Raw genomic sequence first — 26,839 nt, forward strand, 5'->3', positions numbered from 1 at the left:
TGACTAATTATTAAAATTCCAAAAGTGATTCAAGTACCTGAAATTGAATGTGGAAATAATTAAAGTAAATAGATCTCGATAAGTTATGTCAATATGAGAAAATATGGAATCGAAATAGAAAGTTGTTGAAAACAATTTTTGCATGGAATAGTATTGTTGAGATAATAAAAGAAAAATAAGATCTTGAATAAATTTGTTGGGAAATATAGACATGGAATAAATTGACTAAAATAGAAAGACGATTCAAGTATAATTAAATTCGTGAAGTTTCTGGACCAATAGTCTAAACGTTTAAAGGTAAAAAACCAGTGAGGGCACAAAATGAGTAGTTTTGCAAAAATGAATTAAGAAATATGAAATTTTTCACTAAGTTCTAACATTGATTTTGAAAAGATGTTCTTTTGTGGTGGATGCAAAAACTTTGTTTGACAGTGCTTGAAAATTTGACAAGCATCTAACGATAAGCCTTGAAGGATTTAGAATACTGAAAACATATAGAAATTCTTGGGAAATTGTTCTATACGTTTGAGTAATTATTTATAAAAATTAAAATAATTTGAACATATGTGGTAAATTTGACTCAGCGAATAATAGTTGAAAGAAGATTGTATAATGATCTAACATACGCATGTATAAAAAGATCATGATTAAAGTTTACTATGATTATTGTTGAAACTCTTGAAGAGATCAAAATATATTTACTCAAAATTATGCCTCACTCATAACTTTCAAAAAAACATTTATCAAAATTCATTCAAGTAATAATTTGAAAAGCTAATATTGAATATTGAATACGTAGAATATGAGATATTATGTAGTGTTGTCACTTTTTCCATTAGCTTTTGTCCCTTTGGATTTTTCTAGTAAAGTTCATAATATGTGTATTATAGATATGTGTATTATTTTTCATTCCTAAGATTTATTTTTCTCACGGGATTTTTATTTTAATAAAGTTTTAACGATGCACATTATCTATCAATGAATATCGAAAGGAGAGTATTATAAATATTTTATTATAATAGAAGTGAATGTCCATTAAGATAAAAAGAGTTTAACATAAATTAGAACTCTAATGTTCAATAAAATAAAATTGTATATAATTTATAAATATAAATTTTGGAAAAATATAATAGAGTGTTGTCTTTGTTGTCGTATTTTTCTTATACTCTCCCTTATTTACAACATAACTATTGTTTTAAAAAATTATTATTAATTTTAAAATAAAAAAAAACTAGTGAGGGTGAGAAAAGTATATATATATATATTGTTAAAAAGAGAGACAAATTTGTTAATAATTGGTCCGTAAGGCGTATGGAGGACAGAGGTTGCAGCAGCCCATACCCCAGCCACGGACAGATAACATCTCATCTAGTCTTAGGCTTTGTAATTGTTTTCATAAATCCCAACCTTCTTACTTCTTTGTCCTATTAAAACCAAAATACAAAAAAGGTAGTCGTCAAAATAAAAATTAGAAAATCTTCTATGGTAATTATAGAACATTATTTCATATATTTTACTACCTCTTTTTACACAATCTTAGCTGGTTGTTATGTAATAGAAGTTTAGAATAAAAAATTAAAAATATAAATTACGTCTAAGGTTGAATCTAAAAGAATAAATGGAGTGATCGGGATTACTTCCGATCCACATTTTAAACCCCTTTAAAAAAAATGCGAATTGGTACCAACACATGCTAAAATCAACATGATTATAAGTTATAAACTATTAATCTAGATTTTAGGTGGTAAAAATTATCCATTTATATTTCTGTATGAGTGTATATACAATCAATAAATTATATTAAAAGTAAATAAAGAAGCTATATTTTGACCAAATGGTGTCTTATAGTTCAACCACTATATTACAGGTGTATTAAATATAGATTTTTGTTGCTACCGATGGTTTAATTAGTGAGTGGAGTTAGAGTCAGGGAAGAAGAAGAAAGACTTTCATAGGTGAGAAAGAGAGGAAAAGAGAAATATCTGGATGCTTAAAGTTAGTCAATCTATTGACGGTTTTTCCACCTAAATATAAATGAACGATACATAAATGGATGTAGGAATGATAAGTATTCGAGTGTGGTTATTATAACACGTGTTACAATGTTTGCCTTACTCTTAATCCACAACGTTAAGGATTGACGAAATTTTGGTTGATAAGATCTTATTCTCGCAAGTAATTTAAGCTCACAAAGCATCTCATAGATCGTGAGGCGAGTATGCATATAAACGAACTTCTAAATTGAAAAGCTGCCGACCTGAGGTTGAGGTCTATTTCTCTTCATTTCTAGCCTCACCACTTAGCAAAACCTGTCACGTTTTAATTACAAAATTCTTTGTATGCAGTAGGCATTATGAAGTGAAACCAAATATGATTCGAAAAGTACAGATATGTGAGTTACTAGAGCCGACAGTAACAAGCATAGATCACGATTAGAGGTGTTAATAGGCAAGATTCAAGTTAGAATTAAACATGTTAATAAATTTTATGTTTGTTCAAACTGGCTCGATTTGAAATATGCACTTAAAACCTAATATTGATGGCTCTGCCACCACTAATCCTGGCTAAGCTAGAGCTGGTATAAAAATTAGAGACAGTGATGGTGATTGGGTTATTGAGGCTTATGGGCACAATCCCTATGCAACGTGCACAATCTGAACTTTGGGTGCCTTAGTATGGCCTTAAAACTCGCTAAGTAGGCCAATATCTCTAGCTTCATTATAGAGATCAATGCTACGAGTGTCATTAGTCTAATCCAAAATTGACTTGTCTCTAACCCATTATTATATACCTTGGTTTATGAATGCAGGACTCTACTCAATCAGCTTCAGCATTATCAGCTAAAACACACGTTTAAGGTGGATAATCAGTGTACAGATGCAGTTGCGATATTAGGAAGCAACTTTCCAAATCCCTCAAAATCATATTTTACATTTTCTACTAGCTATTTTGTTATTTATCAGCAGCCTCCAGGCTGTTTAATCGCCGCGGGGGAGTGATATCTCGTGACATTTTTGTTATTTAATTCCGACTTAAGAATGACAGGAACGCATAATTTCAAATTGAATTTGACCAACTGGTTAATGCAATCACCTTTCCGCATAAGGTACGACAATAAAACAATAAACCAAATAGCCATAACCAAGTTATCAGAACAAAATTAAACAACTTGCCACCATTTTTAGTTTCATAACGCCGATACCATGTTAAGGAGTTGGAAGAAACTTCTCAATAAAAAAAAATGGCCCACAAACAGGATTTTGAACAAAATATGAAAGGATAACTAAAGCTGGCTTTAGACTCACCTGACAATCCGAAAACAAAAACTAATGTCTTTAACAAGTCAAATACCAAAACATAGTCCTCGAAGAAAGCAACCTTACTTCTTGTCTTCCTTCTCAGCCTCAGCAGCTTTCTTCAATCGGGCACCAATGTGTCGTTCATTCGTACGTTCCACACGGAGCTTGTTATAGGCCTTGAATGACTTCATCTCCTCTGTGACCTTCACAAGCTCCACGGAAGGCTTCTCGCGAGAAATAGGCATGTATGATCCCTGGACTTGGGTTGCAGTTGCAAGCTCCTCAGCAGTAGAATCACCAGCCTATACCATCACACAGAACAAACAACAATTAGAAGAAACAACAGCAAGGATTTAACAATTTCTCACAGCAAATAGGAAACTTAAAATTCACCTTAAACTTGCGAGCTTGTCTCGGGAAGACAACAAGTTTGGCCTTGTAAGTCTTAAGCCTCTGAACATTGGCTTGAAGACCTTCAAGGGATTTGTTCTTCCGACGGTGATCGACTGCAATACCAATGGTAGGTGCAAGTTTCTTTGAAATACCAGCAGCCTGAATAGATACAAGAACATACAAAGTAAATCAACATTATCTGATGAAATCAACTATACGAAAACATCTAGACATTTATAAAAGCCCCAACAGAAACCTATGCCCTTTTTTTTCTCATTTTGATTCTTAATTTTAAACTTGATTGTCGCTAACTAATATCCAAACTTGGTTATCAATCACAGGCAGAGTACCAAAGCATTCAATCGATATAACAATTAAAACCAAATTCATTAAGAGTCTAATCCACAAATCTATGTGTTTATATAAGAATAAAAATAGAAAACCTGAAACCGTGATAGATCAATTTTGGTACAAGAAAAAGACATCTAAAAAATAAGCCCCAAAAAGTGTATGAAAGAAATTGAGAAAATAGAACGTCATACCTTAAGCTCTTCAAGAGTGAAACCCTTGCCTGCTCTCAACTTCATGTTGTACTTCAAAGTTTGGCCATGGACGATTGGGCGAAGAGGTCCAGAAGTTGGTCTTGGAAAGATCCTTACCGCCTTCTTTTGCCTTGCTGGAAACGTCCCCAAAACCCTCAATTACACAAATTTAAGCCACTCACACAAACATCATCGCTCTTAAGAAAGGCAACCCAGAAAAGAAAACTCACCAATCCTTCTCCTAGCCTTTCTTGCTGGCTGATTGAACCAGGTTTTCACATAGTTCTGCCAGTGCTTTTTGAAGTGCCCATTTGGTACAACGTTGTTATGCTTAACCATGACTTACCTGTCATTTCAATGCAAGAAACAGAACAAAAATTATCAAATTATTATAAGAAACCGAAAAGACAGATGGGAAGAAGAAACGAAAATAGAAAAGGCGGAGGAGCACCTCCGGCTGAAGACGGGAAGGGGATGTTTTAAGAATTTAGACTGCTCTCTTTCTAGGGTTTTCTTAATCTTGGGCTATATATAAAACCCTAACTATTAGGTGTCCTTAGTCAAATCACTTCGAAAGTTCATAAAAGAATCCAGTGAAATTAATGGGGAAATTCACCTAATTAAAAAAATTACAATTACTAAACCTTTTGTAGTTATTTGTTGGTGTGGCATTTTTTTATTTAGTATAATAATAATCTCAATTTTTATAATTTTTTTTTCAATTTAACTCTAGTTTTATATAAAAGTTATAAAAAAAATCTCAAAATTATTTTTAAAATAAAAAAATCTATATAAAAATTCTAGAAAAAGAAAATCTTGAAAATGTTGTTGAAGAACTAGTATGTATGAGAAATAAAGAAATTATCATTCAATACAATCCAATAATAAATTAAAAATAGAACAAATCTTTTATAAAAAAAAAGTTAAATCAATACATGCTTCATCAATATTTCTCGAAACCAAATTAATAATATCTTCAAGTTAAATTTCATGCCCCTAAAGAACATCTAAAACTAATATTGTAGAGACTTAAAAATAATTCAATTATCATTGCATGCTCTTGCGTTCTCGAAACTTAACGGTTAAATAACCTAATATGCACATTTTAATGCTTTCAAACCATAGCGAAAACATCCCTAACTTAATCAAACCTATACCACACACAATTACAACAATATATCACATGATAGCCTATTCAATCATTACTCAAACATAGCATTTCATGCACTACAACATAACAAGGTAAATTGCATCATTAAACACCTATAATCATGCATCATTTTCCACTAACCAGGCATTACAATGCATCACTTAAATATTATGAGTCATGTTACCAAAACCAACAAAATTAGTATTAAACCATAAGACTCTTTCTAGGTACATCTTATTTACTATATACATACAAAATACATACAACTTGGTCCGAGCGAAGTCGCTAAGTCTTGAATGCTTTCAACTTAATCTACTAAGCTTTATTGAAACACGAGCACATAAATAACAAACTGTGCGTTGAATAATGTATACTCAATGGTGCTAACATAAATTGATAATAATGCATGATCAAATATAGCTTGTAAACTAATTATAACTCATATATAAACATGATTATAATAAGCATCTTTCTTGTAACACCCCGAACCCGAGACCGACACCGGAGTCGAACACGAGGTGTTAACAGACTTTAAACCCCTTATAAAAATTTTCCAGACACTGCCAATCTGCGTAATAGCCACTTTAAAAATCATATCTTGAGTTCGGAAACTCGGAATCCAGTTCCGTAAATTTTCCTTGAAACTAGACTCATATGCCCATCTACATATTTTTTTCTAGAATTTTTGGTCGGGCCAATTAGTACAGTTTATTAGTCAAAGTCTCCCATGTTACAGGGATTGACTACCCTGACCTTTGCGCATTACGACTTGGATATCTCCTTGTGCAGGGCTTCAATGCCGTTTGTTTCTATAGAAACTAGACTCAGAGAGGAATCTATCCATATATGGTATGACTCCTAATTATCTCTGGTTAATTTATAATGAATTTCCAAAGTCGGAACAGGAAATCCAGAAACCGTTCTGGCCCTGTCTCACGAGAACCTGAATATCTCTTAACATACTGTCCGTATGATTGTTTCGTTACTTTCCTATGAAAGTAGATTCATCAAGGTTTGTTTACATAATTTATTCACTATTTAATTTCCTTCCTACTATTTTTAGTGATTTTCCAAATCTACATCACTGCTGCTGTCAGCATCTGCCTTTAAGGTAGACTTTACCTATTTCATGGTTTCCATGATTCAACTAGCCCTTTTTGCATAAATAGCACAATTTATGAAAGTGATTAACCATCCCCATGGCCAATCCTTGTCAAGCATATCCACACCAAATGATTATAACAATATACTCAAACACATATAAGCCATTTTCGCATGGCTATCCAAAATTTATACAAGTCCAAAGGGTCCACGACCCACAACAAACGGGTAGTCCTATACATGCCATTTCGAAGTTCAACCAAAATTGTACCAAAAGGGGGGGCTTTGATAGTGTGGGCGACTTTGACTTCAAGATCCCGAGTCCGATAGCTGGAGAACCAAATCTATAAAACAGAGGAGCAATGAAACGGAGTAAGCAATTTATGCTTAGTAAGTTTTGAGCAAGGAATTCCAGCACAACAAAAGTATAGCATTCATATAGCTAAACGGATAATTTCATATGCACAAATTTACGATATCGTACTTGCTTCACATTATCAACCCTTATGTACATACACAAAAGATCAACTCAGCCAAAGGCCGGTAGCTCGTTTATCAACTGAGCGAATACTTATTTGTAAGGGCTCAACTAAATTCAAGCACATACGAAACATACCTCAATGTTGGGATGTTTCGAGAGTATTAACTGGAATTTTACAGCAAGTTCATTCATTCCCAAATCACGTACCTTCGGAATTTAACCGGATATAGCTCCTCGTTCAAATGCCTTCGGGACATAGCCCGGTTATAGTAATTCGCACAAATGCCTTCGGGACTTAACCCGGATTTAGTATCTCGCACAAATGCCTTCGGGCTTAGCCCGGAATTAGTATCTCGCACAAATGCCTTCGGATCTTAGTCCGGATATTGTCACTTAGCACAAGCCTTCGGGACTTAGCCCGGACATCATTCAAATAACCATGCACATTTAACAATAAATCATGGCCCATTCGTATTTCATTTTCGTTAGCAAAACTCAAACACAAGACATTTATCATTCTTGCAAATTTGGCTCAATAGCCACACAAAGAGCATGATTTTAATTTGCTTAAAACATGATCTAATCACATCATAATTTAAGCTCTCTTACTCAAGAACTTACCTCGGGTGTTGTCGAACGATTCCGATAGCTATTCGACCACTTTTTCCTTCCCTTTATCGGATTTAGTTCCCCTTTGCTCTTGAGCTTAATTAAACAAATAAATTGATTTAATCATTTGAGCATCGAAAAGAGGAACACAAGGCACTTAGCCCATATTTATACATTAGACATTAAAGTCACATATGTACGGAATCATGAATCAAACTCAACATTTTAGCTAATTTTTCCCCCTTGGCCGAATATGCATGTCTATTTTGGGGCCGATTTCAACACTTAATACATTCTACAAGTATGGTCACTTGTATTGACTAAACACCCTTTTGTTTCAAGTTCAAAACTTGGCTAATACACACATATACACACTAGTAAAGCATCCTCTCCCTTTCCATCAATTTAACACATGCATTGCTCATTAACATGCAAAAGTTATATTCGGCCTTAGCACACAACTTGCTAGCCGATTCTTCTCCATTTAGCAACCAATGCACATATGTGCTCACTCAAAAATGCTAAAAAGGAGGTTCAAGAATCATCAAGCCACCATCACATGCATCATTAACAAGCTTCATATTTAGCATGCAATGGCATTAACACAAACTCCACCTAGGCCGAATCTTAACTCATCCTCATGCCTCATCACCACAACATCAAACATCAACCAAGAATGATGCATCCATGGCCGAGTGTCATTTCCATCACATAGCAAGATTTAGACCATGGGCTAGGTAGAACTCAAGCTAACAACTAAAACATGCATGCATCTCATGGAACATCATCAAACATACCTTAGCCTAGCTACATGCATGGCCGAACCTCTTCAACCTTTCTTCTTCCTTCCTCCTTAAAATTTTTGGCCAAGGATGAACCAAAGGATGAGCATTTTTTTTTCTTTGTTTTTTTCTTTCTAGTTTCGGCTAAATGAATATGAGAAAGGATGAACAAAAATTTTCTCCTTTCTTTTCTTTAGCTCACGGCAATGGGGGGGGAAACAACTACACACATTTTTTTTTTGTATTCATCATACTCCTTTTCATTATTTTATGCCCATGCCCCTTATTTTATTTTTTTCCTACATACCTCACTAGGCCAACATGTTCCCAACATGTTTCCACCCATAGCATGGCCAACCACTAGCTCAAATTTTGGGTAATTTGACATGCAAACCCATCATTTTCACAACATGCATTAATAGACCATTTTAAATTAGCCTATCATATTTTCACCATGTCTCATATCAATCCCTATTTAATAATTTCTCATGCAATTGGCAAAATTGGAGAATGAAACTTCCACATACTCATGTACACACATAATAAGCATAGAATATGGAAATCAATTAGGTTTTGTAGTCCCGAAACCAGTTCCCGACTAGGGTCAATTTTGGGCTGTCACATTTCTCCAAATTCACCATGTAATGCTTGCCTATGGAATTTGGTATTCGATTTAAACCATGCATACCATCATCTCTATGTGCTTTCAAAGTCGTACACCACCATATCTAACATCACACTTAGATGCAATATCATCATACCATAGCTATAACGATTTCATTTCTATATTGCCTATAACATTTTATAATAACATTCATGTCTCATTTTACTGATCAAATATATATCCATTTGTTTTTATAGCATCATCAGCCTTAGGTTCGTAATTCACAATTCGCATAATATCACTCATCACTTTAACATATGTATTCAATTTCAAAATATGGCGTAAATCAAATAACCGATAAAAAATTTCCATACTTGTGACCTTTATTAACTAATTTCTACTCACGATTAGATACGAGGATCATTATATCAATATACGCTCATGGACCCCTAAGGCTTTGAAGTTAGCGTTAGTTTCCATAGACACCCAATGCTCTAGGGATTCTAACTAAGGGCGAGTTTGGATGGGCGGTGCGTTTACCTGCGGTTAGTGTAAAAACAGCGGTGGCGGTAAGATTAGATACTGTAGCGATACTGTAGCGTGAGACAAAAAGTAAGCTAAACGCACCGCACCGCACCCATCCTAAATCTTTGAGGTATGCTCACGAACACTTGGTATTTTGGAGAACTATCAATACATTCCCACGAACACCCAATGCTCTAGGGAAACTATTTAATGATTTACACCCAATGCTAAAGTGCTACGTTCTCAAGGGAAACTATTTGATGATTTACACCTGTTAGAGTTGTGTGATCCAAATTCTAAGAGATTGCTTGCAAGTCAAGTTAAACAAAAATATATTTTCTTTCTAGAAGATTTAGTATTTATTAGTATAATATATTTGACATTTATTAGTATAGTTTATTTGACTTACTAATTTAGCCTATAAATAGGCTTTTTTACAATCTTAGAAATGACACCCATTAGATTAGAACTCATAACACATTTAGAGAATTTTGTGTTTACGTTTTGAGGGTTCTTTGTTTTTCGGGTTTTCGGGGTTTAGTTTTTATCTCCATCTTTTGTACTATTCGTTCTTTTTCCATTATAGTAAAATTATATTTACCCGTGGTTTTTTATCCTCTTTGGAGGGGTTTTTCCACGTTAAATTTGTGTGTTCATCTTCTCAATTTCTTTTGCTATTTTTACTTGTTTGTTGCTTAATCGGGACGATCCTAACAAGTGATATCAGAGCTAGTTTAATTTTCATAGATCAGCCCGTTCAAATATGGCAACAACAAGGTTTGAAATTGAGAAGTTCGATGGTGAGACAAATTTCAATTTGTGGCAAGTTCGGATGATGGCGATTCTAGTTCAAAATGACTTGAAAAAGGTTGTTACAGGGAAAAAGCCTAAGAATCTAAATCAAACAGAATGGGAAGAGCTTGATGAAAAGGCATTGTCTGCAATCCAGTTGTGCCTCGCGAATACAGTATTGCAGGAGGTATTGATGGAGAAGACCTCATTCGCCTTGTGGAAAAGGTTAGAAACTCTTTATGCAGCTAAGTCTCTGGCTAACCGTTTAGTGTTGAAACAACGTCTATTTACGTTTCGCATGAAAGAATGTGAGCTTCTTAAAGATCACATCACCCAATTTATTACTCTTTTAAATGATTTAAAGAACGTTGAGGTTCATATTGACGATGAAGATCAAGCTATGCTATTATTGTGCTCTTTACCCTCTTCATACAAGTCTTTCAAGGAGACCCTGATTTATGGCAGAGACAAACTCTCGTTCGAAGATGTGAAGGGTTATTTGTTGAGTAGAGACAAACTCGACAATGAGTTTGGTTTGAATAGCAAAGCAGATAGGCAAGCTTCCGTTTTGGTAGCATCAAAGAAACGAGACAAAAGGTGTCGCTATTGTAAAAAGTTAGGTCACGTCAAAGCAGATTGTTTTAAACTGTGAAATAAAAGAGCTGCTGAGAGTAATGAGGAAGATATAGTTGGTGCTAATTTGGTTGATGAAGGTGGTGATGATTTCTTGTTAGTGTCAACGAGCGACAACTCCAAGCTTAAGTCTGAGTGGATCCTAGATTCAGGATGTTCTTTCCACATGTGTCCCAATAGAGAATGGTTCTCCACATACAGTTCAATTGAAGGTGGAGTTGTGCACATGGGAAACAATTCATCTAGTAAGATAATCGGTATTGGTACTGTTAAGATTAGGATACACGATGGGACAATTATGACACTCTCAGATGTAAGGTATATACCTGATTTACGAAAGAATCTCATCTCCTTAAGTATTTTAGACTTGAAAGGATGCAGAATCAACATCGAGTCTAGCGACATTAAAGTATCTTGTGGAGCTCTCGTTTTGTTAAGAGGTAAAAGAACTGGTAGTCTTTATATTCTGGAAGGTTCTACAGTGACCGGTGAAATCGGACGTCCTTCTTCCGTTACGGGGTCAAAGTCAACTCGTTTGGAGCAGAGGCAACTTGGTCATAGGAGGGAAAAAGGTATGACCGTTTCGTTGAAGAGAGGTTCTCTTTTGGATGCAGGTTTTAAAAAGTTAGGGCACTGTGTTCGTGAAAATCAGACTCGGGTTAGTTTTGATTTGACAGTGCACAAGTCGAAGGCTAGAAGTCTTCCAGCTTCTAAGCATAGATTCGACTCAATTAATTCCCTGCATAGTTCAAGATAGGCTCGTGACGGGTTTTGGCAAAGATGGCATTGAAAGAATTCGTGTCAAGGTGGAGATTGTTAGAGTTGTGTGACCCAAATTCTAAGAGATTGTTTGCAAGTCAAGTTAAACAAAAATATATTTTCTTTCTAGAAGATTTAGTATTTATTAGTATAATATATTTGACATTTATTAGTATAGTTTATTTGACTTACTAATTTAGCCTATAAATAGGCTCTTTTACAATCTTAGAAATGACACCCATTAGATTAGAACTCATAACACATTCAGAGAATTTTGTATTTACGTTTTGAGGGTTCTTTGTTTTTCGGGTTTTCGGGTTTAGTTTTTATCTCCATCTTTTGTACTCTTTGTTCTTTTGCCATTATAGTAAAATTATCTTTGCCTGTGGTTTTTATCCTCTTTGGAGGGGTTTTTCACGTTAAATTTGTGTGTTCATCTTCTCAATTTCTTTTGTTATTTTTACTTGTTTGTTGCTTAATTGGGATGATCCTAACAACACCCAATGTTAAAAGTGCTATGTTCTAAGTGCTAATAACATTTATGCATATATCTTTCATTACATCTCCATTTCCAATTCATATCTCAAACATGCATATATGTACTTACCTTGTTGGAATAACATCATCCAATTCAACACGGCATGACACACTTATGCTCACCTTTATTATAAACCATTCCATGAGCTTTGTACTTACCATTCACTTGCTATTTAAACATGACAATATATATACACACATTTACATACCTTTCATTATTAATCATTCATTAAATCTACTTACTTAATGAAATCAAATAATAGAATTAAATTAAGTTAGCACAACCTGAAAATTCTAGCTGTTTGTCGCTTTCTCTTTTCTTTCATCTCCGAGATTTTCGTGCCGTATTTAACTATGTATGATAAATCTAATCACGGAAACGTCATTAATTTACAATCAACAAAAACATAGACATCAATTCAATCATAAACACATATTTTGCAATTTGATTCATTAAAACCTTAATATCTGAATTGCTCGTATCTCACAATTTACCCGACCAATTCTAAAGTTAATTTTATAATTATAGTATTTAATATCAAACCTCAAAATTTAGCCCTTAATAGCACATACATTATCAAATAATTTAAACTTAATTCACTATCACCCACCACATTTTTAACATGCTGTTGCTTAAATCTAACCGACTCCATTCATGCATGAACTTAATCTATTCACATCAAAGGTCTAAAACCTATTCATGACATGGACTTTTATTATCTATCAGTAATGTAACTCAAATTGAAAATTACAACTCGCCATTTTTTTCCAATTGAAGCTACAAATGGACGGAAAATTGTTTCTTTCCTTTCTCGGTGGAGGGTGAAAGAGAATGGAGAACGATATAATCTTCTCTCTCCCGTTGACTTTAGAGGGGTAATTAGATAATTAATTAATTACTACTCAAGATTAACATTAATTAGTGGAGAATGATGACACCATTAGTAATTAGTCATGTCTCATAAATTATATATGGTTTAATCGTTAGTATGAACTTAGTTTAATTTCGCATTTGCTAACTTGAACATTAATTTCCTTTCATTTTAATCACTAACCGATTTAGTATTTTTACTATTTTTATTAACCGATTTAATTAAATAACACTTAATGATTTAACCTTTCCATTTTGAACTATTTTAATTTTCTATTGAACTCAATTCAATATATTTAGTCTGAAACTGAACTTTTCAACACCATTAAAAATTGAATCATTATATCTTTATTTTAGGAATCAAACCAACTCCGATAACTAAGATAAACTATCTCCCAATTGGACTTATAGACAACATAATTGTCCCCTAAAATTTAAATCATCTGCTCAATATGATTTTACGAACTATGGACAAATTAGATTACCTACTAATATAATATATTTTCTCACATTATAATTCATCCATATAATGTATCTTATTATTGGTTAAACCTAGGAGAATTAATTAGTTAATATTTTTTTTATACATTTTGCTTCTAATAACCATCGAGGACATTCATATAAAAATTAATTAAATAAGCATGCGGTCGTTTTTTTATTCAATCATTTTGAATAAATTACAAGCATAGTCACAATGAAATAACTACACTAAAGGCACAAATTTTAACATTTAGACTCGACCTGTCCCATTTTCAATTTTATAATATGTTGTTTTTTGTTTTTTATATATTTTATATCATACGAAAATTAAATATATTATATTATAATATAATATAAAGACTAAAAAGTAAATTTTAGAAATATATAAAGAAAAACCACATAACTGTACTAAAAGATATATATTTACTAAAAATTAAAATTCTTTAAAATAAAAAAAAAATGAAAAACTTGAGTTGGACAAAAAGTATGTATTAGCCAAACAATAAAACTTGTGATTGGTCAAAAAAATAAGATGAACAGATATAATCCTACTAAACCAAAGATACTAAGGGCCAGTTCTTTATTGCTTTTGAGAGGTGCTTTTGAGAAATTTGAGTGTTTGGCATTGCTGTCAAAAAGTGCTTTTGAAGAATAAAATGTGCATTTTAGGCATGAGATTATAAAGTAACAAATATGTATTTAAATAATGTTCAAATTAGTTAATATTATGATATTTTAACAAAAATATAAAAAAATAATTTATTATAACTTATTGTTAATATTTTAATATACAATATTAATTTTAAATATTTCTAAGTAATCAATATTAATTATAAAATTTAATTAGAATATATAAACTATATTTAAATATTTAAATATAAAAATTAAATATTTGTAATTAGATATTGACACGATTGTATTATTATAAAAATTATTTTTTATTTTTAATTAATACTTTTAACACATTTGTATTATTTTATTATAAAATATTACATATATTTGGATTAAAATTTTAAAAAGGGATAATATTTATATACCAAATATAAATACTAAAAATTTGTCAATAGCATTTACAATTTAAAGTGAATTCATTAAACTAGATGCTATATTTGATAAGCATATGAAAATGATTTGGTTATATTCAATAAATGATTTGGTTAATACAATACTTATATTTGATAAGCATATGAAAATGATTTGGTTAATACAATACTTATATTTGATAAGCATATGAAAATGAAAGTCGAGACTGTCTGATGAAGAACACAAAAAAGAATATTTCATGGAAAGAAGATTGTTAGGATGAATTCTTCAATTCCAATCATTTAAATAACGGGTCTCAGGAACCAAGCAATATGCCAAATTAGTGGACAGTCCACATCATTAACATTGCATACTGTTTTAAGATGAACAAGAATGGAACTAAAGTGTCTACCGAGGAGTAACATACTGCTATTTTTGTAAATAAAGTACAGAAAGTGTATAAATAGATGGTTGAATAATACACATCCAGAAAAGATCATTGCCAATAAGCCACTAACAAAGTAGCCTCATAAACAAAGAAATAGTTCTTAGGTTCTGCCTAAATTTTATGATAATGACATAAAACTACATCAAAGATCAGAGTCGAACTTTGTTCATAAGAATATAAAATAAATCATTGGCAAGAAACAATTTTGCAGCATGTCATATGTGTTGAGCATCCAAAGGAAATGCAAAGTTCTAAATCAAAAAAATAAAATAGATACCAATTAGTAGGTATAAATAGACCTATTAGAGAGGCAACATATACTACCCCTTTCTTTTATGGTGATCATCATATTATATATTTTTAGCATATAATTGTGTTGTGTTCCAAGTTCTCAAATCTAATATTTCTTTTTAAGGAAAGATCGGATCCATGTTTTCAACATCAAAGAATCAAACATAACCAAAACCTAGTTGAAGACACCATGAAAGATGCAGAAACAAGGCCAAAGTAGTAGTAGTAATAATGAAAATGTTACTTAAAAATTATATTGGTAATTTCTTAAATTTTATAGAGTCGCAACTCTAGACATAACATACCACTTTATGATGGAAGAAATCAAACTTATAGGACTCACAGATGACAGATCTTCCATTTTACTCTAAAAAGTGTAGACCACTACATTTACCCAACTTACCAACTAGGCAGGGTTCAAATCCTTGTAGTTTCCACCTACCTAATCAGTACCAATACACCCTACAAAATCATATTAGAGACTGCACAAACTACTTGTCCAAAACACACTAATTTACAGGTTGTTTATTCAACACCCAGGCCCAATAGCAAAAAACTGACGTCATATTTATAAGAACATATGTAAGCACTAAAAGACACCAAAGCTCCAACATTTGGAAACCATATATTACTCTCTTTTTTCCTTAAGAGACGTGAATTTCTCCACTGGCATGTACCTCTTTTACCGTTTTCTCGTACTCATCTTCTTCGTCTTCTTCTTCGTCTTCTTCTACATCTTCTTCCTTTGCATCCCCATCTTCTTCTCCACCCTAGCCAAAGCCTCCGATAGGCCATGATACTCTAGGGGCAACTTTGGCCTCTTCAACTATTTTCATGATTTCATCAACACTTTGGAGGGAGAACGTCGGGTTTTCTTTCCTGTAGTAAGTAGCTTGAGCTGCCTCTGTCAGTTCTCTGGGCAAGTTCTTCAAAAACCACGGATGGCTCTTGATATCTTTGATGCTGATCCTCTGTGAAAACACAAGTTGAAATTGAGTAATAAAGAGAGAGGAAATGGAAAAGCAGACTTATTGATGCTGATGAACAGATGAAATGTATACAAACAGCCACCCCTAGAAAGGCAATTCCACTTCATATGCAGTGAAATAAAAATACCCTGCTTCATACTTTTTCCTCATTTAGCAAGAAAGTTTCTTTACGGATTATGACCAAACATAACTCCATAGGAATAGACAGTTTACAAGATCACGCTTCAGCACAAGATAAGAAAAAAGAAAAAAGAAGCACAAAATAAAAACAAGAAAACACACGTACAAACATGCACATACCAACATAACGTAAAGAGTCACTCCACAAGACCATACATCTACCATCTAAAAAGAAATCTAATCCTAAATACAGTTAGAAACTGCAAGTGTAAAAACCTCTTTGCTTTGGAAAGACTTGATAAAACTCTGGCTGCAGTTTATCTTTACTGTGATAAAATATTCCACATGGTACTGCTTTCATGGTCACTATAATAAAAACATCACCATAAAGCAAAACTAGCTGTAACAATGCACTGTTTCTACACATTTATTTACCATTTGAAAAAAAATTGAAAGAGAAATGGTGCTAAACCATCAGTGTCTGTTTTGCTACAGTCAAGTGCTTCACAGTGTGAATACTGATGCTTTTCTTGCACTGATAATATATATTTTTTAATTCAAGAAGACTTTTGCTTTTTCATTTCTGATAAAGATCAACACCCGTTCTAAGTTGGACAATGTGTAAACAAAAAGCATGCAAACATTGGTAATCAAGAGCATGCAAACATTAAAAGAAATAAGAATATAACCAATAATTAAACAAGTCATCGTGCTAAAGTTGATACCTAGTGTAGCCTCTAGAACAATAAATACAATTGAACCTATAATCCACTTAAACTCAATGACAAAAACATTAAGGAATACGTAGAAGATTTCATTAAATAATACTTATTATCAAAGTGATTACTCATTTGCAGTATCCTAGTCCATTTCATTTTGCTCATACAGTTTTAAAATTGAAAGAACATTCTATTATAACATAGAACACCAAATTCTGAGCATCAGAGTGTGCCTGCTGCAACTCTACCTTAACAGGCTCAGCTGCTTGCAGTTCTGCTTCCATCTTAGCTATTTTATCCGTAAGGCTCCTCATTTGTTGTTCTCTTTCAGATGTTACAGCTTCTATCTGAGCATACAAGATCTACAACTCATGCTGTGCAGCAGCAAGTTCCTGTCTCAATGTCCCATGGGTAGTAGCAGTTCTCTGGTTTTCTGTACCAAGTCTCTGCATTTCCACATGCTGTGTAGCAAGCTTTTGTTCCATGATTTCTGGAGGTGGCAACATTTAGATAAGCAACTACAAAGAGCTATCTGTCTAATGGCAATATCACTTAACTGAATTAATCATACTTTTTTCCTACTAAAATTAAAAAAAATCCAAAAAGTACAACAATTTTTCGTGCATAAGAAAGAAAGTACGTTTCATTCATTCAAAAATAACAATAATTGTTAAATATTCAGAGATTCATTGCAAAATCCAACCATCGAATGTGATTTTATGATCATTTATATAATTAATTTTCGGTATCGAAATATCAACAATAGATTGGAGAGCTTGAATTCGAGTAATTAGTAATGTTTCTTATCGTAAAGCTAAACCCTAGAAACAATTAAAAAGAACATCATCAGAACTTTTAAATACAAAAGATACAGAAAGTTCAACAATGATATGGAATTTGGATACAAATTTTGATTTAGTCTATATTTCTTCTATTCTTATAAACTAAAATAGTTTGGAAGAGTTACAAGCGAGCAAAAGAGGCACAAAACAAAATAGGCAGAGCAAAGCAGCAGTAGAGGCACAAAGCAGTAAAGAAAAAGAGGCACAAAAGCCAGAATTAAAAAGTAAATAAAAACAAAGCATAATTAATAATTAAAGAGAAGAAGAAGAAAACGAACTCACCTACGGAAGAGGAACAAAGAACAGGAAGGAGCTTTCACAGCGAAAATGTGAAAAAATGGGTATAAAACTTTCACAGCAGAGGAAAGAACGTTTTTCCAAGGGGGAGAAGACAGGTTAATTTGGTCATTTATCAGCCAAAAGCACTTCAAGCTTTTTAGATGGTGAAATTTTCAGCTTCATCTGGAGAAAATGACGTTTTAGATGGTGAATATTTTGAGAAAATAGAGGCCGTTCTTCGTTCTTTTTAAGAGAAAGGACTTTTTAACACAAAAGTCCATTTAAAACGCAAAGAAGAACGGAGCCTAACTCAAACCAATCAAAGAGCTCCCAACGGCCAACATAAATATTGAGGGAAGCCTATCCTCATTAATATATTTATTAGGAGCGTTGAAACAATCGATTTAGTTAATATTTGAATTGAATTATTTAAAATGTAAAAAAAATATTATTGTTAATTGAATTGAAGTTTTCTTCAAATACATTAATCAAATTAAAATATTTTGGTTAATTCGGTCAAAAATTTATATTTTTTTGTCTTTAGATTAAAATAAGTATAAAATATATAAAAAATACATTACTAAGATTCATTTTCTTAAATAGTTTAGAAAAACTTTAAATGAAGGTGAAAACAACAAATAAGATATTAGAAACTCTACATAAATCTTTTTTTAAAGGTAAATTAATTCATTCAATGAATGGAACTATGCAATTCAGAGAAAAAAAATAACAAACACTCGTCATAGATGGTGAAAGACAAGCTCCATCAACATAACAAAGACTTTATCCTGAGCATCAATAGAACATTATAACACGTTGACAATTGGCTTTATCACAACTCAAGTACGATATATCTAGAGTGATTGCAAGCACTTAATACGATAAAGAAATCAACCCCGGATGATCCAAAGCGGCGAGCAAAAATCGACAAAAGAATCGAGCATTCACCGAACTAGAGAGGATGACAATAAAACCATCCCTAAAATCATTTGTAAAACTAGTATTACATGCATAAGCAAGACTAAAAAACGTGCTACAAGAACAGACAAAAACTGCTAAAATTGAAGACTTATTAAACAATGGAAAAATAAACAAAAAAACATATAAAATCGACACGTGAAATAATTTATTATTCTAAAATACTCTCAAAACAAAAACAGATTAAGAAGTTGACAAAAGGTCACTGACTTTCGAAGAAAAACTACTGGTGACTGGTGGAGTTTTAGCGAACAACAGGCATCGTCATGTGTCCATCACAACTTGTGAAGACAACAAAGATACCCACAAAATAGATCTACAAACTAAAAAGAAAGAAAACATGTGCAGTGAATGAAAAAAATAAAGAAAGAAAGGGTTGATGGGAAAGGAAAAAGACGGGTGATAACCAGCCCAAAAGCTGACATCGTCGCTGAGCAAAACAAAAGATAAGAAACAAACAACTTAGAGAAAAAAAATAGGCTTTTTCTTAACTATTATTAACAGAAATACTACATAAATCTTGAAAGTTAACAATCAAACAAAAAGTTAACAATTATATATAATATATATTATTTATTTTGGTTAATTGATTAATTCGATTAATTACTCGATTTTAAACCGAATTAATCAATAAAAAATTATAAAAAATCATTAACTACCCTTCAACCGAACTAAATCACCAATTAATTAATTTAATTAAATCAATTAATTTAATTTTAACTAAATTATAAACACCCCACACTAAACTCCTCTGTTATTTCATTGAAATACCTCTTACCACTCGTCACTAGAGGTGCTCATGGGCCGGGCTGCCCGGCCCGGCCCGACGGCTCGCCCGAAATATGGAAGGGTTTGGGTAAAAATATAGGCTCGAAATATGGGCTTGGGTAAAAAAACGAGGCTCGTTTAGAAAATGGGTCGGGCCTCGGGCACCACTTTTTTGGCCCGGGCCCGGCCCGGCCCGATATAATAAATATATTTATTTTTTAAATTTTTTTTAATTTTAAAATATTTTTAAAATACTTTTTTTATTATTTTTAAATTTTAAAATATTTTTAAAATACTTTTTTAATTTTTAAAATAAATTTTTGGTATTTATTAAAAAAATAGGCCGGGCCGGACCCAGACTTATGATTTTTTCCCAAGTCGAGCCCGGACAAAATTTCAGGCCCATATTTTGGGCCGGGCCAAAATTTTTATGAATCCGACCCAAACCCGACCCGGCCCATGAGCACCTACTCGTCACCGAATATCTCAAAACACATAACTCTAATTTTGCAGGCCACCGCCACGTTAACATATATGTATATGTAAAAAGGCTAGGCAGACCTCCTTCATTAATGGCTACCCTTTTCTTGCCCATACCAATTTAAGTTCGAAGACAATTATTAATTTATTGGAAGTCATCTCTATTATTCAACGTCCATATTTATCATGTATATTGCATAGGAGTGGTCAAACAAATTTCAGAAATCATCATCAAATTTAGTATTAAATTTTATATATTAAATGTTAATTTAAATGGTTAATTATTATTTTGGTCTAAAATATTTTTTTAAATTTTTTTCTTAATAATAATTCTAAAAAATAAAAAATATATATTATCAAAAATATTAACAATTAGGTTAAAATATTTTAAAAATAAAAATTATAAATAAAATTTTTAAAAATATGTATATATTTTCTTTTTTTTATCAAACTTTTAAATCGAAACCCAAAAACTATCATCTTTTTGTAAGACTTTCTTCCCTATTATACAAAACTCAAAAAAATCAAAAAGTTTTCGCATGCTTTATTGAAACTATAAATAAATAAAAACTTGATTGAAGCAAAAAAAAATAAATCAATTAAAAGTTTTGATTACTCACTTTTAAATTTCTAATGTTTTTGTTAACGTTCAATTTCATCTTCATCATCCATGCTTTCAACTAAAAGGTATATAAAAAACTATTTAATGTTTACTTTCTTCTACTTTAGTGAATACTCATTTTCATTTCTATGCTTTTGTATCTCTTGGTGGTGTGTAATTATTGTTATAAGATATTGGTTACTCATTTTCGCATCCCATACTATTACAAACTTTTCCATTTTGAAGATTTTACTGTTTAATACCCAGTTACTGGGTTTAACAATTTCTAAGTTTTGAATTTTTAATATAAATTTCTTGGTTCTAAACAAGGACTTTATGGGTTTTAAAATTTTAGAAAATAATGTTTTCAGTTTACGAGAAGAAATAAAAGATAAAAAAAATGGAATTTTCATGAGCTCATTGTCTTCATCTTCTTCTTCATTGCCAAAAAGAGATGCAAAATCAAAAGATTTTGTTTACTACAAATGTGTTGTTTATTTGGTTTGATTGTAATTTAACGGTAACAAAATTATAATTTTATTAGAATGGATGCATTTAAATTTTTTAGAATTATTGTTAAGAATTTAAAAAATTTTGTTGAGTGATCAAATTAGTAATAAATAAAATTTAATAAAGAGAATAAATTTCATATTTTAAAATGTATAAGAATTAATTTATTGGTTTTTTGAGTGAAAAAACCGAAATACAATATAAGGAATTCTCTTGATGCTTTTAACCTCCATCCAAGAACTAAAAAGAAAACAACATCGAGGGCATAACGGGAAAGAGAATAAAAGGACAGGGATAATTGAGGCATATCATTGTAAAAAAAAAAAGGGGGCTAAAATGTTTAGTGGGGACAATCGGACAGAAGTCCTTGCAACGGTTACTTTTTTGAGCTATTTTTTTATGTCTTGTTCCTGCTTCTTCTGCTTCATATGCATTGAAGAACCAGAAAATAAAAACACCACATTCCTTTTAAAAAAAGGAGTTGTAAATGCAAAATCCAACCATGAACGAGAAAGAGGAGCAAGAGAGTTTGATCATGGCTTCAGCCAAAGTGGTGGAGTATTTGGAGCCGTTGATGTCAAGGGAGCTTCTTTGCAAGTTCCCAGACAACTCTGCTTTCGATTTCGACTACACCCAAAGCACGCTTTGGTCTCCTTTGGTCCCCCGCCCTTACAGCCCTGCAGATTTGGGGTTTGGTCCCATCATCACACCTCGGAACCTCGCTTCCGATGATGAGTTCGGGTTCGGGTTTGGATTGAAAATGGAGAAAAGCTATTGCAGTGCCAAGCAGCTCAGACCCAACCACATCAAGAAGAAGATAACCAGCGCTGCTTTCAACATTAGTCTCAATCTTTTGAGAAACAAAAACAAGAAAAGGAAGAACATGGCTTCTGAGTTTTCTCCAACTCCTGTCAAGGGCAGCTGTGCCCCCATTTTTACCAGGGTAAACTGCTATTTGTTTTTTCATCCTTCATTGTTATAACGGAAATGACAGCGAAAAACAGAGTAAGATGCTGTTACTTTTTTATTTATTTGCTCTGATGATTTTGTGGTGTGTGCCATATACAGGGGTGGAGCAAGATGCTGAAAGCTGCATCGAAGCATTTCAAGAGGAAGAAGAAAGAATCGACGGTCCACATGAAGATCCCAAACTATTTGAGAGATTCACATATATGAATTATTGTTATTTGTTTTAGAGGTTAAAAGATGAAGGCATGCAATATTCCTCCAGCATGTATGTATTCTTATTCAACACATTCATTTCAACTCTAATCAAATCTGGCATTTTGGTGACATGAGCATATCAACTGCAGCTTCCACTCTTTTCTTTAACCTTGCTTTCATTTCCAGAGCATTTTGATTTCTTTACTGAATTAAGTTGTTTGATTGTAATTTTTTTCTAACGGGTATACTTTACCCGATGTAAGTAAACTTTTGGTGAATTTAAGTTTTGATCACTCAACTTAAAAAATTATAAAATATCACTAAATTATTCGAAAGTTTTTATTTGAGTCACTGGATTATTAAATTAAAAAGAAAAAAGAAAAAGATTTGGCTAGCAAGCTCATATCGACAAATCGATGATTGGTATGATGGATCACCCATTGACGAGTAGAAAAATATACCTTAGATTCAAGTCAATCTGATGATCTATGTTAAAGATCGAAGAAAAAAGCTGCTTGGATTTTGATTTATAGATTTGTGTCATTTAAAATTGTTTCATGAAAAAAATTGAATTGTAGAAAAGAAGAGGAACAAGAACTTTCGATTGGTATAGGTGATGCCTATAAAATTGATTTTAACATTAATTTTAACAGCCTAATTTGGACTAGCTTATAATGTTGTAAAAGTAAGATGAAATTATGTAAAATTAAAGTATATTAACTTACACATATATAAATATCGATTAATTTGTTAAAGTATAGGTTGTTTATGAAATAGGTTAATATGTAGTTGGTACTTGAACTTGTATTTCATTATTCGGGATGGTACCTCTGCCCTAACACATTAGTTTGTGTTGACATGGCATGATGGCTAATCTTATAGTGACATGTGATAAATTCTTAGTATGACATGTGACAAACATAAATTAAAAAATTAAAAATATTTTAAAAGTATAAATTGATTTTTAAAAAAGCAACATATACAAACTAGGTAATTTTAGATAAATTCAGAAGGCAAATTACATGTTAACCCTTAAAAATTTAACGTTTTTAACAAATTGAGTTAATGTGTGCGATAGAATATAAAACCGGATAGCTATAGAGAAAAATAAATTTGTTTAATATATATTGAAATTTGTAACTGTTTTTAATGTAATTTTAGTAGACTGTTAATAGTAAACTAACATTTAGTGAGTAAATGTTAACAAAAATTAAAAGATTAATAACGTTTTTAATCAATCAATAATTATTTGATTTAATTAACTTCATGTTTTAATTAGCTATTTATTATTTTGACAGTACGTTAATTATTTTTGAAATAACAATTACAACTTATATTAAGGATGTTTTTGGATATAATTCACAAACCTTTGGCAGGAACAAATAATTATCAGGCATGTATCATAACCAAGTAATCCTTACAATTCAAGTCTATGACATAGATTGTAGGATGAACACCCTTAACTAATAAGCTAAACGTCAGGGGCAAAATCAAAAATTTTTTTATGGGGGATCGAAATTAAATTGTAATTCTTACTGTAATAGCTCAAATTTGTCCGGGTCCGAATTACAAACAAATGAAACAAAAGCCAAGTTAAAACAAAATAATAAAGTCCAATAAAAAAGAGAGTCCATTTACAACAAATATGACCCAAATGAAGAAACCCTAAAGCCCACAACACTAAATTTTCAAAAAACTAAACAAAAATCCTAGTGCCCCCTGCGCCGTTCCTCCCTTCATAGGCACGCCGCCCGAGGCTTCTCATCTCAAGGTCTACCCCTGTCGCCATTGCACCAAAATGGCAAAGGCACTTTCCGCCGTTGCCGTTGACTGTCCACGAATAACTGCAAAAAGAATGAAAATAGGACAGAGGTAGAAACATAACACGCAAGAAGCAACAGCAAGAACAGTAGGAAGAAACAGTAGATGGTAGAAATAGAAAAGGAAAAAAGAAAATAATATGTAAAATCAGGTATAAAGGCCAGATTCGATATGTATTTTTTTTACAGAGAAATACAAAAAATTTCGAAACATACAGAGAAGCAATTAGAAAACAGAATACTAAGAAAAAATTCAAAGGTGATTTTTTTATATCTATTATTTAAAAAAAAACAAAAAAAGAAATCGGAAACTCACCATGTCGACTCATGTTCCACCGCCGCGAGTGGACAAGGATATCATCCCCGATGATGGACGGCTCCCTTCGGTGAAACGACGAACATACCAAAGGGACTTCTTGAATTTTTTATTTTATTTTTCATCGAATTTTAGGAAACACCGACCCCAGATCTGGTTTCTAAGAGCCGAAACGCTCAAAATAGGGGTCGTTTTGTGTTTTCTAGTTTTTAAGGCTTGCCGGACCAGTGGCTGGACTCAGAAACTGCTTCAGAGAAAAAAAGGGTTTTCGGGATTTTTTTATTGAGGGCTGAAATGATTTTTTTAAACACAAATTTAACTTAAATAGGCCTAGTGAAACGGTGCCGTTTCATCTAAGCCCTAAACGCCCCAAAACGGCATCGTTTTGGGGCCAACTCGATTACCCGACTCGGATCTTCTGGGATCCGCGTGTTTTTTTAAAGTGGTCTACTTGTGCCTTTGGTTCTTCTGCTTTTGGGGCTTGTTTCAATTTAGTCTTATTTTATATTTCTATTTTGCCATTTAATTTCATTTTATTTTCATTTTGGTCCATGGACCATTTTAAGAGATGGGCACCTGAAACGATGTCGTTTCAGTAGACCCAATGACCTGACCCGAACCATCCCTAGGATCTGCATGTTTTTTAGGGGGAATATTTGCAGCTTTAGTCCTTCCATTTTTAAATGCTTTTCAAATTGGCCCTATTTCCAGCTTTTTTCTGTTTTTAATATTTATCCACTTAATTTTATCTTCTTCTTTTTTTTTAGCCCTTTGGTTATTTAATTACTCCTGGAAACGGCACATTTAATGAGGTTGGGAATATTTTCCCATTCGCCCCCGCTCTTTTTAGCGCATTTCATTTTGGTCCCTTATTCGTTTTTTATTTTACAATTTACGCCCCTAAATTTCATTTGAATTTTGATTTAGTCCTTATTTATTTATTCATTTATTTTATTACAATTTAGGCTCTTAATTTCATTTTAATTCCGATTTAATCCTTTATTTGTTTAATTTCAACTTTTCATTTTTTTATTATCTATTTATCTATTTATTATTTCTTTACCCTTGTTTTTATTTCATGTTATTTATATTTCCCTCTTATTGCGCATTATTCGTCTTTTATTATTATTATTATTATTATTCATGTTAATATCATGATGGTAACTAGTATAATTATTGCTATTATTATTAAATTGTTTTTTTTACTATCATTATAGTTATATTATCATCACTCACTAGCATAGTATTTTCATTTTTATATTATTGATTGATTTACTTACTTATTATTTTAATGTCATTTGTTCCTTTCTTACTTGTTACTATATTACTTTATTGTGCTAATATTCGTGCCAAGTATCGCGTTTAAACATATTTCTCTGTTTTTATACTATACTCGAATAAACTAAATATACATCACTTTAAATGTTATATTAATTGTTACTCGATGCATGAAAAGGGGAATTTCAAAACTAAGGCAACGTTCTTATTTAGAGATTCGAGAAATCAGCCCTAACTTACAGGGTTTGATTTTCTCTTTGAAACTAAATAACCGAACATCCTTTTAAAACTAAAAACACATGAGATTTAAACAATAATTAAATAAGGAGCAATTTTATTTTCGAGAATTCAGGATGCTATGTCCTAACTTACGAGACATGACCTTTTTTGTTTTGGTTATCTTGAAATAAGAAGGCTTCTTATATAAGTTTTGATTTAACTAAATGATTTCAATTAAAAAACCATGCAAAGAGGGATCATATTTAAATTTTTGAATTTTCAACTTTTGACATTAAGACACCAATTAATCAACTAGGTACCAATTTTGGGCGTTATGATGGTGCTAACCCTTCCTCGTGCGTAACGGATTCCCGAACTCATTTCCTAGATTTTGAACCGAAAATCATTATTTTAATAAATCTAGACTCTTATTAAA

General features: G+C 32.2%; 3 protein-coding genes across 4 annotated transcripts; 1 reads left to right on the top strand and 2 right to left on the bottom strand.

The window, feature by feature from the left end:
- Positions 1-3,160: 3,160 nt before the first annotated feature.
- Positions 3,161-4,844, bottom strand: LOC107912654 (60S ribosomal protein L13-1). The gene is made up of 5 exons (XM_016840935.2): positions 4,686-4,844; positions 4,465-4,580; positions 4,235-4,368; positions 3,693-3,851; positions 3,161-3,601 (listed from the first exon to the last, which is right to left on the bottom strand). The coding sequence occupies exons 2-5, from the start codon at positions 4,571-4,573 to the stop codon at positions 3,380-3,382; spliced, it is 624 nt and encodes a 207-aa protein (XP_016696424.1). The 5' UTR covers positions 4,574-4,580; positions 4,686-4,844; the 3' UTR covers positions 3,161-3,379.
- A 10,133-nt stretch (positions 4,845-14,977) lies between these two features.
- LOC107912655 (serine/threonine-protein kinase SRK2B) lies at positions 14,978-18,613 on the bottom strand. 2 transcript variants are annotated; one of them, XR_005921177.1, is made up of 3 exons: positions 18,273-18,613; positions 17,397-17,638; positions 14,978-16,291 (listed from the first exon to the last, which is right to left on the bottom strand). XR_005921177.1 is itself a non-coding variant. In XM_041106316.1 (2 exons), exons 1-2 carry the CDS (start codon positions 17,460-17,462, stop codon positions 16,091-16,093), a joined length of 267 nt encoding a protein of 88 aa, XP_040962250.1. In that variant the 5' UTR covers positions 17,463-17,638; the 3' UTR covers positions 14,978-16,090. The 2 variants fall into 2 exon arrangements, 1 of the variants encoding a protein (XP_040962250.1); XM_041106316.1 differs by lacking the exon at positions 18,273-18,613.
- A 3,319-nt stretch (positions 18,614-21,932) lies between these two features.
- LOC107911302 (uncharacterized) lies at positions 21,933-22,899 on the top strand. Its single transcript, XM_016839165.2, has 2 exons — positions 21,933-22,549; positions 22,675-22,899. The coding sequence occupies exons 1-2, from the start codon at positions 22,094-22,096 to the stop codon at positions 22,780-22,782; spliced, it is 564 nt and encodes a 187-aa protein (XP_016694654.1). The 5' UTR covers positions 21,933-22,093; the 3' UTR covers positions 22,783-22,899.
- Positions 22,900-26,839: the final 3,940 nt, after the last annotated feature.

This window comes from Gossypium hirsutum, chromosome D11, assembly GCF_007990345.1.
Source record: "Gossypium hirsutum isolate 1008001.06 chromosome D11, Gossypium_hirsutum_v2.1, whole genome shotgun sequence".
NCBI classification, from domain to species: domain Eukaryota; kingdom Viridiplantae; phylum Streptophyta; class Magnoliopsida; order Malvales; family Malvaceae; genus Gossypium; species Gossypium hirsutum.